Source organism: Lolium rigidum, chromosome 7, assembly GCF_022539505.1.
Source record: "Lolium rigidum isolate FL_2022 chromosome 7, APGP_CSIRO_Lrig_0.1, whole genome shotgun sequence".
Taxonomy (NCBI): Eukaryota; Viridiplantae; Streptophyta; class Magnoliopsida; order Poales; family Poaceae; genus Lolium; species Lolium rigidum.
In genome coordinates this window covers 283325458-283338583 of record NC_061514.1, presented here as the reverse complement: position 1 = coordinate 283338583, position 13126 = coordinate 283325458, and the positions used below count along the sequence as shown (strand labels likewise).

At 48.2% G+C, this 13126-nt stretch overlaps 1 protein-coding gene and 1 pseudogene across 1 annotated transcript; both read right to left on the bottom strand.

Annotated features, from left to right (window-relative positions):
* Positions 1-3666: 3666 nt before the first annotated feature.
* Positions 3667-4047, bottom strand: LOC124672861 (annotated as a pseudogene).
* An 815-nt stretch (positions 4048-4862) lies between these two features.
* Positions 4863-7823, bottom strand: LOC124674430 (bZIP transcription factor 60-like). The gene is made up of 2 exons (XM_047210477.1): positions 6536-7823; positions 4863-5425 (listed from the first exon to the last, which is right to left on the bottom strand). Exons 1-2 carry the CDS (start codon positions 7821-7823, stop codon positions 4992-4994), a joined length of 1722 nt encoding a protein of 573 aa, XP_047066433.1. The 3' UTR covers positions 4863-4991.
* Positions 7824-13126: the final 5303 nt, after the last annotated feature.

Genomic DNA, 13126 nt, shown 5'->3' with positions numbered 1-13126 from the left:
ATCGTCTCTAAACCTGGGACATTACATAACGTCGGCCACTTCCAGCCGGACGTAGGGCCGGACCAGTTCCTACGCATCGTCTTCAGGCCCACCTTCAACCGGCTACGAATCCCTCATGATTTCGTCAGGTGGTTCGGAGAAATCCCTTCGAACATCATCGTCACCACCAACACTGGCTGCTACTAGAGGATGACTACGGTGAGAGAAGGCGATGCCGCATACATCGACCAGGGGTGGGCGGCCTTCGCTGTCGCTCATCGGACCGCAGATAGGCCCGCTCCTCATCTTCAAGAAGGTGTCCACCTTCCAGTACAATGTGGTCATCTTCGACCACACCTGCACTGAGGTGATGACCATGTGTCGTTACCATGGCGACACCACCAGGTGTGTCGTCTTCCAAAGTCATGTCTGAAGCTTACCTGGTCTGTGTCTAGTTGCTGTTCATGTCGTCTGTTGAACTATGATCGTCTATCGTGTGTCGGGAACTATGATCGTCCTGTGTCATCAACTATGACCATGTTTGAACTATGATCAGTGCTAAATTTGCCTGAACTATGAATTGTGTTCTTGCTTGTGCTGTTGATCGCTGGTAACCTCACCACCGAAGGTAAGAGGTAAGCAGAAGCAGTTTCTGGGTTGTAACCAAACAACAGGGGCGCCGTTCTAGGCTGCTACAAGGCCTTAAATCCAACCTACCAAACGGGCAGAGCCCAAATCTTCACGGGGCTGAAAAAACTCTGTGCAACCGTGCAGACCACCAAACAACGTGGTTTTTATGGCCCATGACCCGTCTGCGACGCGCAGAGGACTTCTTCCCGCTGCGCCGGTGGTGCAGGAATCTAATGCAGGCTACCAAACGCGTCCTTAGGGATTGGAGAGAGGGCTGCCTCAGTTCATAATGAACTCTATATAAAAAAGATGCACATCGACAACGTGATTTTATTCACGCGATAGATTTCAAGCTTTGATAACTGTAACTCTACATTTTTTGTGTTTATGCTAGGAGTATTTTTAGATCAATTCCGGCAATCATCTCACACGGTGGATCTTTCTAAAATTGGTTTGACCACTAGTTTCATCTTGCCGTTTCACACAACTCTTATGTTTTAAGCATCAAAAGCAAAATAGTTACAAGTTCTTGGGGGGGGGGGGGATATGAACTCAACTAACCGTATAAAATGAACTCAAATAACCGTATAACATGAACTGAACTAACTGAACTTTTCTCGATATCATACTCCATGTATATTTCTGTTGATCTCTTTCACCATACTCTTTCTTGATCCTATTCTCTTCGTGTGGGTCTCTACACGGAGAATATGATTAAGTCAAATCGGTGATGAATTCCTTAAATACCTTGTGTTAAAGAGTTTGTTTGAATGTGTAGGTACATGTGTGCATCCCTATGTACCTCTCTCACTTAGGCTCTGAATAATCTTCCTTTTTATCGGTTCATGATAATCTCTACACGAAAAAGATGCACATTGACAATACGATTTCATTTTACCAATCGACTTTGAGTTTCGTTAACTGCAACTCTTTAATTCATGTTTATGTTTGTTCTTTTAATCAATTTTTCAAATTCATCGTACATGGATAATATTTTTAAATTCCTTTGACCACTGCTTCATCTCGTCGATTCATACAACTCTCGTGTTGTGAACTTTTAATTTTGAAGGTCATAGGCGAGGAGATATGAGAACAACAATCATGATGCGTACAACCAAACGTCTGAATTTCGCACCACATGAGCACACATATGAAACCAAAAAACCTTCTGCTCTCGTGCGAGGCAGATCTAAACTGCCAGCCAAATAAGTTGCATGACATGAATCTTAGCCTGTATGTGGCAGGCATATCAGGCTCCCATAGGCCAAGTTGCCGAAATACACAAAAATTAGCTGTCGTTGCACCTAGTCTGGGTGGACCATCAATTGAAGCAAGGAGGTGCTGGTATTTTCAGTCTTGAATCTGGCCCTTTCAAAAACCTCGCAGTGCCGCACATCTCCACACATTGCTAGACACTACCATAAGCGTTGCGATTGCTTTATGGTTACAGTTTAATGTGGCAATACTTCACATCTCATAGAGTTGTAGCTTTGCAAAAGTTGGTTGTGATAAAAAAATTGCCCCACTTTCCATGACATGCTACCGTTTAGTAACAAAAGAGTGGCAATTAGACAAATATGCCCCAAAGCTATGTCTTGCTGAAGTTGTGGCACAAGATTTGAGACGTGTGCGCCCAAAAACACCTGGTTCCGTATCTGCTAGTTTATCTTCCATCTTACAAGAAAAGGCTTGTCGGTTCCACAAGAAACATAGACAACTCGACATTCTTTCACTTGGGTACGTCCACCTTCAATCTGAATTCAGATAGAATGAGATGCTAGTGCCGTTAAAAGTTAAAACAGTACCGAAATCATGCAGCACAGTTCAGAAAACACAAACACCCTGCAGTGTATGTCGCAAAAAAGAAAAGAAAAGAAAACGCAAACACCCTATGTATTCCTAAGCTTTGGAAACCGTCTCAAATTCACATGAAGAATCAGCCAGTAGTCTGTGACCTGAACCTGCTTTTCCTCCCATAAACATACCGACAAAGCAGTTCCTGGCTCATACCAACCAGCAGACAAAGATAAATAAAAACAAAAACCGCATGGAACAGGGGTCACACCAGTAGGTGGTGGAATCCCAATCACCAACGGATCTCACCATCCATTCTTGTGCCCGTACAAAAGGCGAACATGCATGTGCTAGACCAAGGACAAGCTCTGGTGGGTAGTGCGAGCACATATCAGTTGGAGGGTCCAAATCGAAACTAAATGTCATCCGCCATGTCTGTTTAGCTTCTTTATAGTGGAGACAAAGTGAGCAGACATCCTATAGCAAGCAACATGATCCGCTTCAGGGAAGCCACACCAGAGTCCTTTGCATGGATGGGTAAGAGCAACAGTGGACGGATCAGATGATGACATGAGATCTTTTGGATCAGCGATGAAAATTTCCTCGAACCCGTTATCTGATGAAGGAAACGGATGTTTCCGGGTCGTTACATTACAGTCAGTAAGTTTGAAGATGTAGCAGCTATAATAAGGAAACACCATCTTTTTCATTAGTAGAGACAGAGTAGATACATAGCATTGTTCTAGGGAACACAAGTCTGAGCGCTCTGTGACCACCATGACATAGTAGAAAAAGGTTACCAGTAGTTTTAGTTTGGCACGGTATTTATTATGGGCAGATAATTCTGATGTCTTTCAGGTTGCATTTCATCTTTAATGTTTTTAACTTTCAGTGGAAGAGAGTAATCATATGCTAACAGAGATCAAGAAACCATCAATAATACAAATTCTAATTACTGAACCTACAGTTTATAAAACATATCGCACTGGTGATTGAAAAATGATGATCTATGGTGTCCAACAAAAAAAAAATCTTGATAAAGACACCTTGTACAAAACAAGCGGTTGGTGGCAACAACCATTGCTACAAAATTGATAAATATGATAGGTTGCTACAAAGCTGATATAGCACCAGAACAAAAGAACACAAACCAATAACCCCAAAGCAGACAGCAAAAAAAAACATTGAGTGCAGAAGTGTCAAATATTTAGGCAGGTGACATTAGATCAGAACCTTTTTTTCAATGTCAACGCAAAAATGGCGTCATTCTCCACCTGCACAGGTATCAAAATCAATTTAAGAATTGGAACTGAAAAATGAGTTAAACTGGATAAGAGTTTTGATCTCGAAATGTATTTAATTAAACTAAGGCTTCACGAGCAAAATTGTACTGTGCTTATTAACATAATTCCTTCCGTGAATAGAAGACAAATGTGCTCTCCTACAACTAATTTTTGGGACCTTTTGATCAGCCAGCGTCTTCAAGTCATCCAATATATTATTGGTAGCCAACACGATCAACCTCTAATTATTAGGAGGTTGGTCTATTATTGAACGCACCTTCTGTTTGATATTCAAAACTGTCTCTGTTGGATCACAGTTTATGAAGTAGGTACTCTTGTTCCACTTGACTCTAATATACATGCTTGGACCCTACATCAGAGAGAGACTATAATTGTCAGCAAATGGGAATACCATGCATATCTCTCTAAAACAAATTTCGAAACTCCATGGGTCTGTCAGAACACCAATTTCCTCTCTATCTCACTATCACGGTGGACACTCTGGAACTCAATTACACATACAGGAATTGGATCATAAACTTGTTGAACACTTGATGGGCACAAAGAACAAGAGCAGAGGAATAAAACAGAGGAGACAAACACATGGGTTCCAACCCCCCTAAGCAATGGGGTTGCTTTCCTTATTTGCTATGCACTATGAAGCTGCTCCGTCAGTCGAAGCTGGGGAGGTTTACACGGAGACCACCCAACTGGCATATATGAAGTTCCGTGGCTAAAACGGGTACACCAAGGAAGGATGGAACACTATGGGGCAACAAACAAATTCCAAGCCCCTTGAGGCTTGAGCTATCTTTACTATGTCACAACTGAGATGGAACCAAATTTACAAAAGGACCAATGTGGTCAAGCCTATTTTAGATAAGAGTGGATTTGGTTGAGATCCTGAGAAAGGAGAGCCAAACGGACCGAGAATAAAATGGAACAACAGAAGATCATATTGGAGGACATTGTGATACTTCTTTGGAAAACTATGATTTTTTTGCTGTCCTGTTCACATTGGAGGACATTGAATTTGGCATAACGAATACGTTTTGAATGCTAACCATATTCCAACACACTTTGTCATATCTTAGACAGATTTAATCAAGAGTGGCAAGATTAATTTGTTGTGGACAACAATAATACGTACAAGATTAAAGCAGACAAACTTCCATGTACGTTAATAAACTGTCAACTGATTTTAACTGCAACTCTATCCACATAGACAGTACATTAGCTCTTAGGAAAAAATCCTGTCCTGTTAATCGACATAACTTGGAACAAATACTATGGTGAAAACCCAGCTCACAGATGGGGGCTATGGTTTTTGAAGGGCAGGACGCAAGAGTAAGTGACATACTTTACACTATCAATCAGGACTACAACAAATATACGCGACAATGACTTCGAAGAGATCCTCCCATCAGCATCCTCTCTTGGGTCAGCCAAGACAGACACCACCACAGATGAAGCCGGCTTATTTCCAGCAAAGCTCTCGTTCTCGGGGTGCGCTTTAAGGTGATCGGTATGGTTAGATGTTGACCCTTGTACAGGAATGGCCATGGAGTGTAAAATCCTTCTGGTCTTGACCTTCTGAGATGGGACATTTTCAGTGAAGTTATGTGATGAGTTGGACATAGCACTGGAGTAGACAGGAACAATGCCATTTGGATCAGCCGACGTCGGAGATGTATTAAACTGGAACACTTCAGTGCACATTCCAGAGCTCAACATAGGACCTGCAAAAGGATCATGAAAAAACACTTCAGACAACAGCAAATAATTACACGGAGTAATTAAATTGAACTGCACAAAGGCTACCAAAATAGCATACAGTACTTTCCCTAAAAGAAAAAAATCACAATGTGAAGCTACAAGTCAATTTTGCAGAAGTATATATGCATTACTGTACAATGGCAACCAAGATAGCACATCACATATGGCCAATTCAAACACTTCAGAAACATATCATGATACCCAATTAGATGTCACAAAGACATACACAGACCAGCCGGAACTTCAGCAAACCAAGGAAAACCATGCTCACCAATGAAGTCAATTACATGCTCTACCAAATTCAATGAATCACTTTCCATTGTGTTAGTCAATTTTTCTAGAGTAATGAAGTTCTTAGGGACAAGTGAAATGTATATATGTTGATTAAGCCCATAACAAAGTAAAACCACATGTTAACACATGTACCAATACTGTATAACTGATTCAAGATGTCATATGTGCCTACTTAGCAATTGTTCCAATAACACAAGGCGATGATACAAATAATTTACACCTTTGGACACCTAACCATACTAGCTCATGATTGCTTAGCTATGCACACTTCAAATGGTAACTATTTTTCAAATTGTATGCTGACCCCAAAAGAGGCATCTATTAACTAGAATATTAGAAGATAAAGTAATATATGCAAATTAACCACTCCTAAGCGCATGCTTAAGCGCGCCTAGGCAGAACCCCTAGCTCTTAATTGCGCTTAAGTGTGCGCTTAGCGCTTTAGACCTTCAGAAAATGTAAAACTGGAGGCAAAACGCTTGCTCAGCACTTAATAGAACCTTGGTTTCATTCAAATTAGTGCATATTTTTAATTATTCACAAAGCACTTCATAATATCTCCAAGGAATCGTCACCATTATGTTAGCCAGGTTATTTGCAAAAAATGACAATTATATAGTATTAGCAAGGTATAGCATCTAGGTATTGCTATGTCCATGTTCACACCACTAAATGTCAGTCTCACTAACAAGCATTGATGCAACGTGGCACAAACAAATCATTTTTATTTCAAAAAAATCAACTGGAGTATGTAGCTTATTTTTTTGTAAAATTCTTACCAGACATTGCTTCGCTAAACCATTGTGGCAGCAACTCATCATCCTCCCTGTATACGCTTCCATCTCCAGGAGGCAAAGCAATCAGTTTATTAGTTATTCTCTTAGCCGACTCCACGACTTCCACAGAATCCAATTTCGCCACATGGCGAGGAATCGCCAAGCCAGTCCCTTCATTTCCTTGGTTAACCGAGCTCTTCCCGTCAGAACGAGGTATCCGCGAAGAAGCTTTCTCACTGGCAACAACGGACTTGATAACCAGATTCCCATTGATCTTGACATGCTTCCCGTTCCTCGGAATATACAGCAGTGCCGGGAGTGTCTCGCTCGCATTCTGCTGAACCTTCGTCGTATCAATATCTTCGGATACACCGCTCCGAGGCCCGTCGACAGCCAGAATCCTCCCATGATGCGACTGACCAAGGACAGCGCCTTCTCCGGAATCAGCTGTACCACACATCCTATTTACCGCAGGAAGCAAGCACCCGCAAAGCATCGTCAGGAGCAGCAGTCCAAGGAGACTGACACTCGCAACCTTCTTGGTCTTCTTAGCCTTCTTGGCTGGCGGCTCTGCGCCGGCAGGAGGAGCAGGCTGCCGGGTTTTCAGCCGGGGTATCGGCATGAGTGGGACTTGAGACCCCCGCATGGCGTACGCGGGGTGGATCCACGGCGGCGGCAGCGGGTACAATCCCGGGTACATGGGCAGCGGGGGAGGGGTGCCTGCAGCACCGGCAGTGGCGGCGAGCTGGTGCTTGAGGGCGGCGTTCTCGGCGGTGACGCAGGAGATCCGGGCGGAGAGGTCCGCGATGGTGGCCTGCATGGCCTTGACCTTGGCCTCCAGCTCGTCCACGTACTGCTTCTTCCGCTGCCGCGACAGGTGCGCGCTCTCCCTGTTGCGCACCAGCCGCGCGCGCCGCTTGTCGTCCCCGTTGTTCGTGTCCGCGGGCTTGCCGTCGTTACCAGGGCTGGCGGTCCGCGAAGAGGATTCAGAGGACTCGTCGTTCTTCGGGCTGGTTTCGACGGCGGAGGAGGAGGAGCCTCCGGGAGGGGATCCGGCTGAGGAGGAGGAGCCCCCGGCGGGAGATCCGGATGAGGAGGAGGAGGTCGCGAGCGGCGGCGGCGGGGAGGGGAGGTGCACGTCGTCCGTGGGGAAGAGGTCGAGGTCGAGGTCGAAGTCTAGGTCGTCGAGGTCGAAATCTTCGAGGGCGAAGGCGTCGTCGACGGAGTGGTGGGGAAACTCCGGGAGGTCGTCGGGGAAGGGCAGGTCGGCGAAGAGGGACGCCTCCGCCATGGTGTTGGCCGCCGATCCGGTCACGGCGAGCGCATGCGCGGCGGCGGTGGGATCGCGGTCGCCGTAGCGTGCGTGAAGGGTTTGCGATGCGGTGGAGGGGAAAGTCAGAAACTGGAGTTCGGGGATTTGGTCGGAGTCGTCGTTGCCTTTGCCGTGGTGGAGACGAACGAACCGACCCCGCCGTGCCCGGCCGCGTGGGTGACGTGGCGCGCCGGACGCGTCTGGAACGTTCCCGTAGTGGGACTGGGTACCAGGCCGGGCTATCGAATGGGCCATTCTTGGGCCGGGTACGTGAACAGGCTGGAATTACTTTTGTAGGGTACTAGTAAGACGAGAGGCAAGGCCCAAGTGAAGCGGCGACCAGTCCAAGAATGGCGACGACGCTCGCAGCCCGCCGCCTGCTCCTTGTCAGCGGCCGGTCTCCTCTGGACAGCGAGGGGGCTATGGAGCAAGTCGACCAGGAGCAGGCTCGAGATGGGGCGAGGCCCAGGAGGAAGCGGCGGGCCCCTCGGCCGGGCTAGCCACTGGGGAATGGGCCACTTGAGGCCACCAGAAGCCCAGGAAGGCATCGGCGCTACGAGAGCTATATGTATGAGAGATAGGACTAGGATAGAACTTGGCTTCTAAGTTAAGAAAGGACGGCAGTGTCGTGTACTCGTTGTGTGGGTGGTTGGATGGATCTTCAGCGAGAAATCCTAATTCATGTGAGTTCCCTTGATTCGAATTATGTAGAGGAGTCGATGCTTACAATAGGTATCTAGAGCCTCTTTCGATCCCCCCACCAGATCTGGATTTCCCCACCCACCGCCACGATACTCGATTTTCTGCTCGCCGGCGCTCAATCGCCATGGAGAGCTTGACGCCGGAGGCCAAGTCCCTCTATGAGCTCCTCAAGGCTGACTCGGAGGAGGCGTTCGAGGTGCGCTTCCTCGATTATAAGAAGGAGATGACGGTCGCCATACGCCAATACATCGGCGACACCAGTAAGAAGCTCGAGACCATGAGCACCACGGTCGATGCGGTCCTGTTGCGGTCAGAAACCCACCGTCGAGCAACGACTGGCAACACCGTAGAGCCGGGAACAACTAGGGCTGCGGCTGGCCCCAGTCCCTCAGAGCGACGGCCCGCAAAGCCTTCTGGTCACACGCCCGACGTCGTCGCAAGGGCGTGCCACCCGACCTATACCCGGTCGTGGAAGGTGTTGGATGATGCCTCGCTTAGTTTCCTCGCGTGGCACACACGTAAACGTTAAATACGAGCCTCGATCGGCTCTCGTGTTATCTCGTGAATCGGCTCAAAGAGCCGATCCACCCATGATTCGAACAAGGTGTCCGAATATATGGTGGTCCCGCTTCGATCAAGATAAAGCTAATGCGATCTACGACGATTTAGGGTTTTCACCACATAATCGGATCATCCTACTCACGATTGGGCCTCGCGCTCGCGTACGGTGATCGTAAGCCGATCCTAGACAGGGCCTAAAAACCAACACGAGGTTGATCCTCGGAACGTCCCGTCTAGGGCTAGCAAACTACACCCTACACGCCGCTGGATCCTCCAACCCTTTGTAAGGCCTAACTATTGCGGATATTAAACTAATCCTTGAAGAAACAAGGAGCAACCGTAACGGATCGGATCTACTAAACAATGATCAAGCGGGGTGCCCCCCCTACACCTAAGATAGGTGTAAGGGCGGCTAGATGCATAAGGGTTGCACTACGACAGCATATGATATTAAGAACAATGCTAACCCTAATACATCTAAGATAACTACGTTGCTCGCCATCAAAAAGGCTTCAGCACGAGCAACGCATGAACAACGTGGATAAGCTTCTGCTGCCTAGATCGCAAGATGCGATCTAGGCAAAGATGGTGCTTACCGGAGAAACCCTCGAGACGAAGGAGTTGGCGATGCGCCGAGATTTGTTGTGTTGAACGTTGGTTGTTGTTTATTCCATAAACCCTAGATACATATTTATATTCCAGGGGACTTTCTAATTTAGGCGTGCACCTAACCGTGCACGGGTCAAACTCTAACTTCTAATCGACACGTATCCTAATATGTTACAGATACACGGGCCAACTAGCCCACACTTTGCATATAAAGGCCGATTCACATATTTCTTCCATGTGCATTCTTCAAATCCATCTTGATCGCGGCTCACCTCTGATCCGGTCAAATTCTGGTGATAACACATGCCCCCCTGGTTTTGGAAATGACATTTCCAAAATCATTACGCTTTTCTTTCGTCGGGTCATGTCGTGGCGTCTTGCCTCCTTGACTTCATTACCAATCTAAAAAATGAAGGAATGTCTTCACTTAACTCTGCCGATAGCTAGAGTCAGGCACTCCCAAAAGAGCCGATGGTATCACATCAGCCTCTACGATAAAACGGGAGCAAGGCTAACCTAACTGTCTCTCCAAACCGGTAACTCGCGCCCTTCGTCCGAGAAACTCGAGATCCCCAAATCGCCGCCCAACGGCTCTACGGATCTCGGATCTCGCCGCGCGCGTCCCGATTCCTCAGCGCATCCAATGGCGGAATCATCCAACGCCAACGCCATGGTCTCCGGTCCGAAGGTAATCCTCAACGAGCCCCTTGCCACATGCATCAATGTCGGGAGTCAACGAAGCAAACACCTGAATTAATGTTCTATTCCACTATCAATTTTAGGTCTCGGACATCCTCGTCGCCACATCCTTCTCTCGCAAATTCTATGTGCCTCGGTCCTCGTTCTTCCGAGAGTCCCGCCCTCTTAATTTCATGCGAAGCTAACGTAATCCCCTTCGTGAATCAGAACTTAGATCCGACCTCCCGGGCTGACTGCCTGCGAGCCTGGCCTAATCCCCCTGAAGGTTGGGTGACATGGTACAACAGAGTATCCAAAACCCATTATGCCACCTGGGAAGCCATAGGGATAGCCGACGCCCTATCATTATCATTGTCTCCTCTTGAGAAGAATGAAAATATTCTGAAAACCATCGGCTACTTCTGGTCTGACGCACTGAACTGCTTCATGTTTGGCCATGGCCCTATGACACCAACCCCGCTTGGATGTGGCCATGATTACGGGCCTAGACATTGCATCCCCAAGCCCTTCCGCATTCAAACCGCCGAAAGTCCCTTTCACCCTTTCTTCTAAAAAAGAGTGTACCAGCTTGGGGTGCCTACCTCAATCGTTATATGAAGACCAAAGGCCCCGTGACCGAGAGAGAACACACGAGCCTTCCCGAACTTTTGGTTGGAACACTTCATATTCTCGTGGCCCATCACTTGCCCCTACCAAGAATTACCTTTCCCTAGCCTATGAACTGGCCAAAGGCACCCATCTTGGCCTAGGCAAATCGTTCCTTGGAGAGGTCTATCGATCTCTTCAATCGATGTCTATCAAACCTGCTTCTCTCAAAAGACAGATTAAAACCGGCGGTCCCCGGTGGTTTATTCAGGCTATGGGCGCAGCTATACTTTCAGAACCGGATCCCGGACTTCCCACCTTTGACCTCCCGCACCTTTCCGGATGCTAACGGGAAGGATATCGATGCACCAGACTATGGCCAAGCCTTGTATGGTCTCCCGAGCAGCAGGTCGATCCCTAAGGAAGCAAGCAGGGTGGTTCAAGATCTTCTTCCAAGGTTTGGACAACCCCTTGTTCTTTCCTTATACTGAACCGGAGAATTTTGAAAATCCAATCTCCTTTCGATTGGATAACTTTGCCGATGACGATAGCACCCAGCATCTGTATTCCATCATGATTCGTCCTTGCTTCCTCCCTGTTGGCATGAGTACCTCAAACCGGATCATCAAGCCTCGGTTATGAGTGTTATCAATCGGTAGTAGTAGCCCGTCGGCTCGGTCTTGGGCAGGTGCCTCCACACTTCTTCTTACACCACCCGACATCAAGCGAGCCGAACCGCCCGACATCCTCACTGGCCAAAGGTGTTATACCTTCTTTGATGCTTTGGCCATTCCAATTCCCCACAACCTCCGTTTCTCCTTCACTACCGACGGTTTCGAGACTTGGTGGTCCATGTGGAAGACCCATGTCTTCAGAAGGGCTTTAGGACCGCTGTTGAGACAACTTGATGCCGAGTATGACATCCCCGCAGACCAGGGTACCATCTCGTCAAAATATTTCCCGTAACCGCTTATGGTGATTGTCCGTGACCTAACTCCATCTCCCCGGCAGCAACAAGATGGCCCAGCTCCCACGCAAGCCGATGGTTCTCCCTTCGTATTCCTTCCTCCGGCCCCAGTGGTTCTCTTCTCGCGGAGCTCGCCACCTCCGAAGAAAGTCATAATGCGAGCCGCCCGATTTCACCGAAATCGGCTCCCAAGAGCAAAGCATCTTCGGGGCCGTTGCCCCCCGAGCCTCGACTCGGGCGAGGACGGCAGCGTGAGGAAGGTGGCCGTCGAGAAGACCCCGAAGCGCAAAGCTCCTCGCCCAGGAAAGCTTGCGAGTAAGTTGTACCGTGTCTTGACCGACCACATTTGCCTTCCCAACCTTTGTAACATGGTTGTACCTATTCTTTCAGACTTCCACCGAAGAGAACTCCAGTGAGGGAGCACAGTCTAGTCCAAGGGACTCCTCCCCAGGCGATACAGAAAGATCCACCACACAGAGCCAGACGGACTCGCCAACGTCGGCTTCTAGGAAAAGGTCGACTCCCGAGTCTGCCGCTCTTCAGGCACCGATCCAAACGAGGTCACGCATGAAGCGTAGATGCGTCAAAAGGGCTCGCACAGGCCCACAAGTCTCCTCGCCTAGCCAGGAAGTTTCAAATGTAATTCCCTCAACAGCTCGTGTTCCATTTCGTCTTGTCACTAACTGGATTGCTTCACCACTTCCCTTGCAGACTAATGAGACTTCTAGCGGGGACGTTGAAGAGGTGCCGATGCCATCTGCTGCCCGTGGCCTATCCAACTTGCCAAGCGTGACCGACCAAGTGGCTAACCTAGCCCAGACTACCGCAAAGCCGATTGTCACTACATCGGCTTCCCTTCCTTTTTTGGGAGAGGTAAGCTCCCTCTCTCTCTCTCTCTCTCGGGCCTACTCTTTTCCTTTGCCGTATGCCCATGCTGCTCTTGCTCGTCTGTCAGGGGTGTGATCCTTCAAGCTTGCTGACGTTCGACCCCGACTCTATCGAGCCGGCCGTTTCCAAAGCGGTGAAGAGCCGCACCCTAGTGCGGTTGAAGGCCCGCTCCCGACCGTCTCAAAGTTTTGCTCTCCTCCTCGGCCGATACCCCGGTCGAGAACCCCGAGGCGATCAAGGGCATCCTCGAGGACATCCGAGCCCCGTCTCC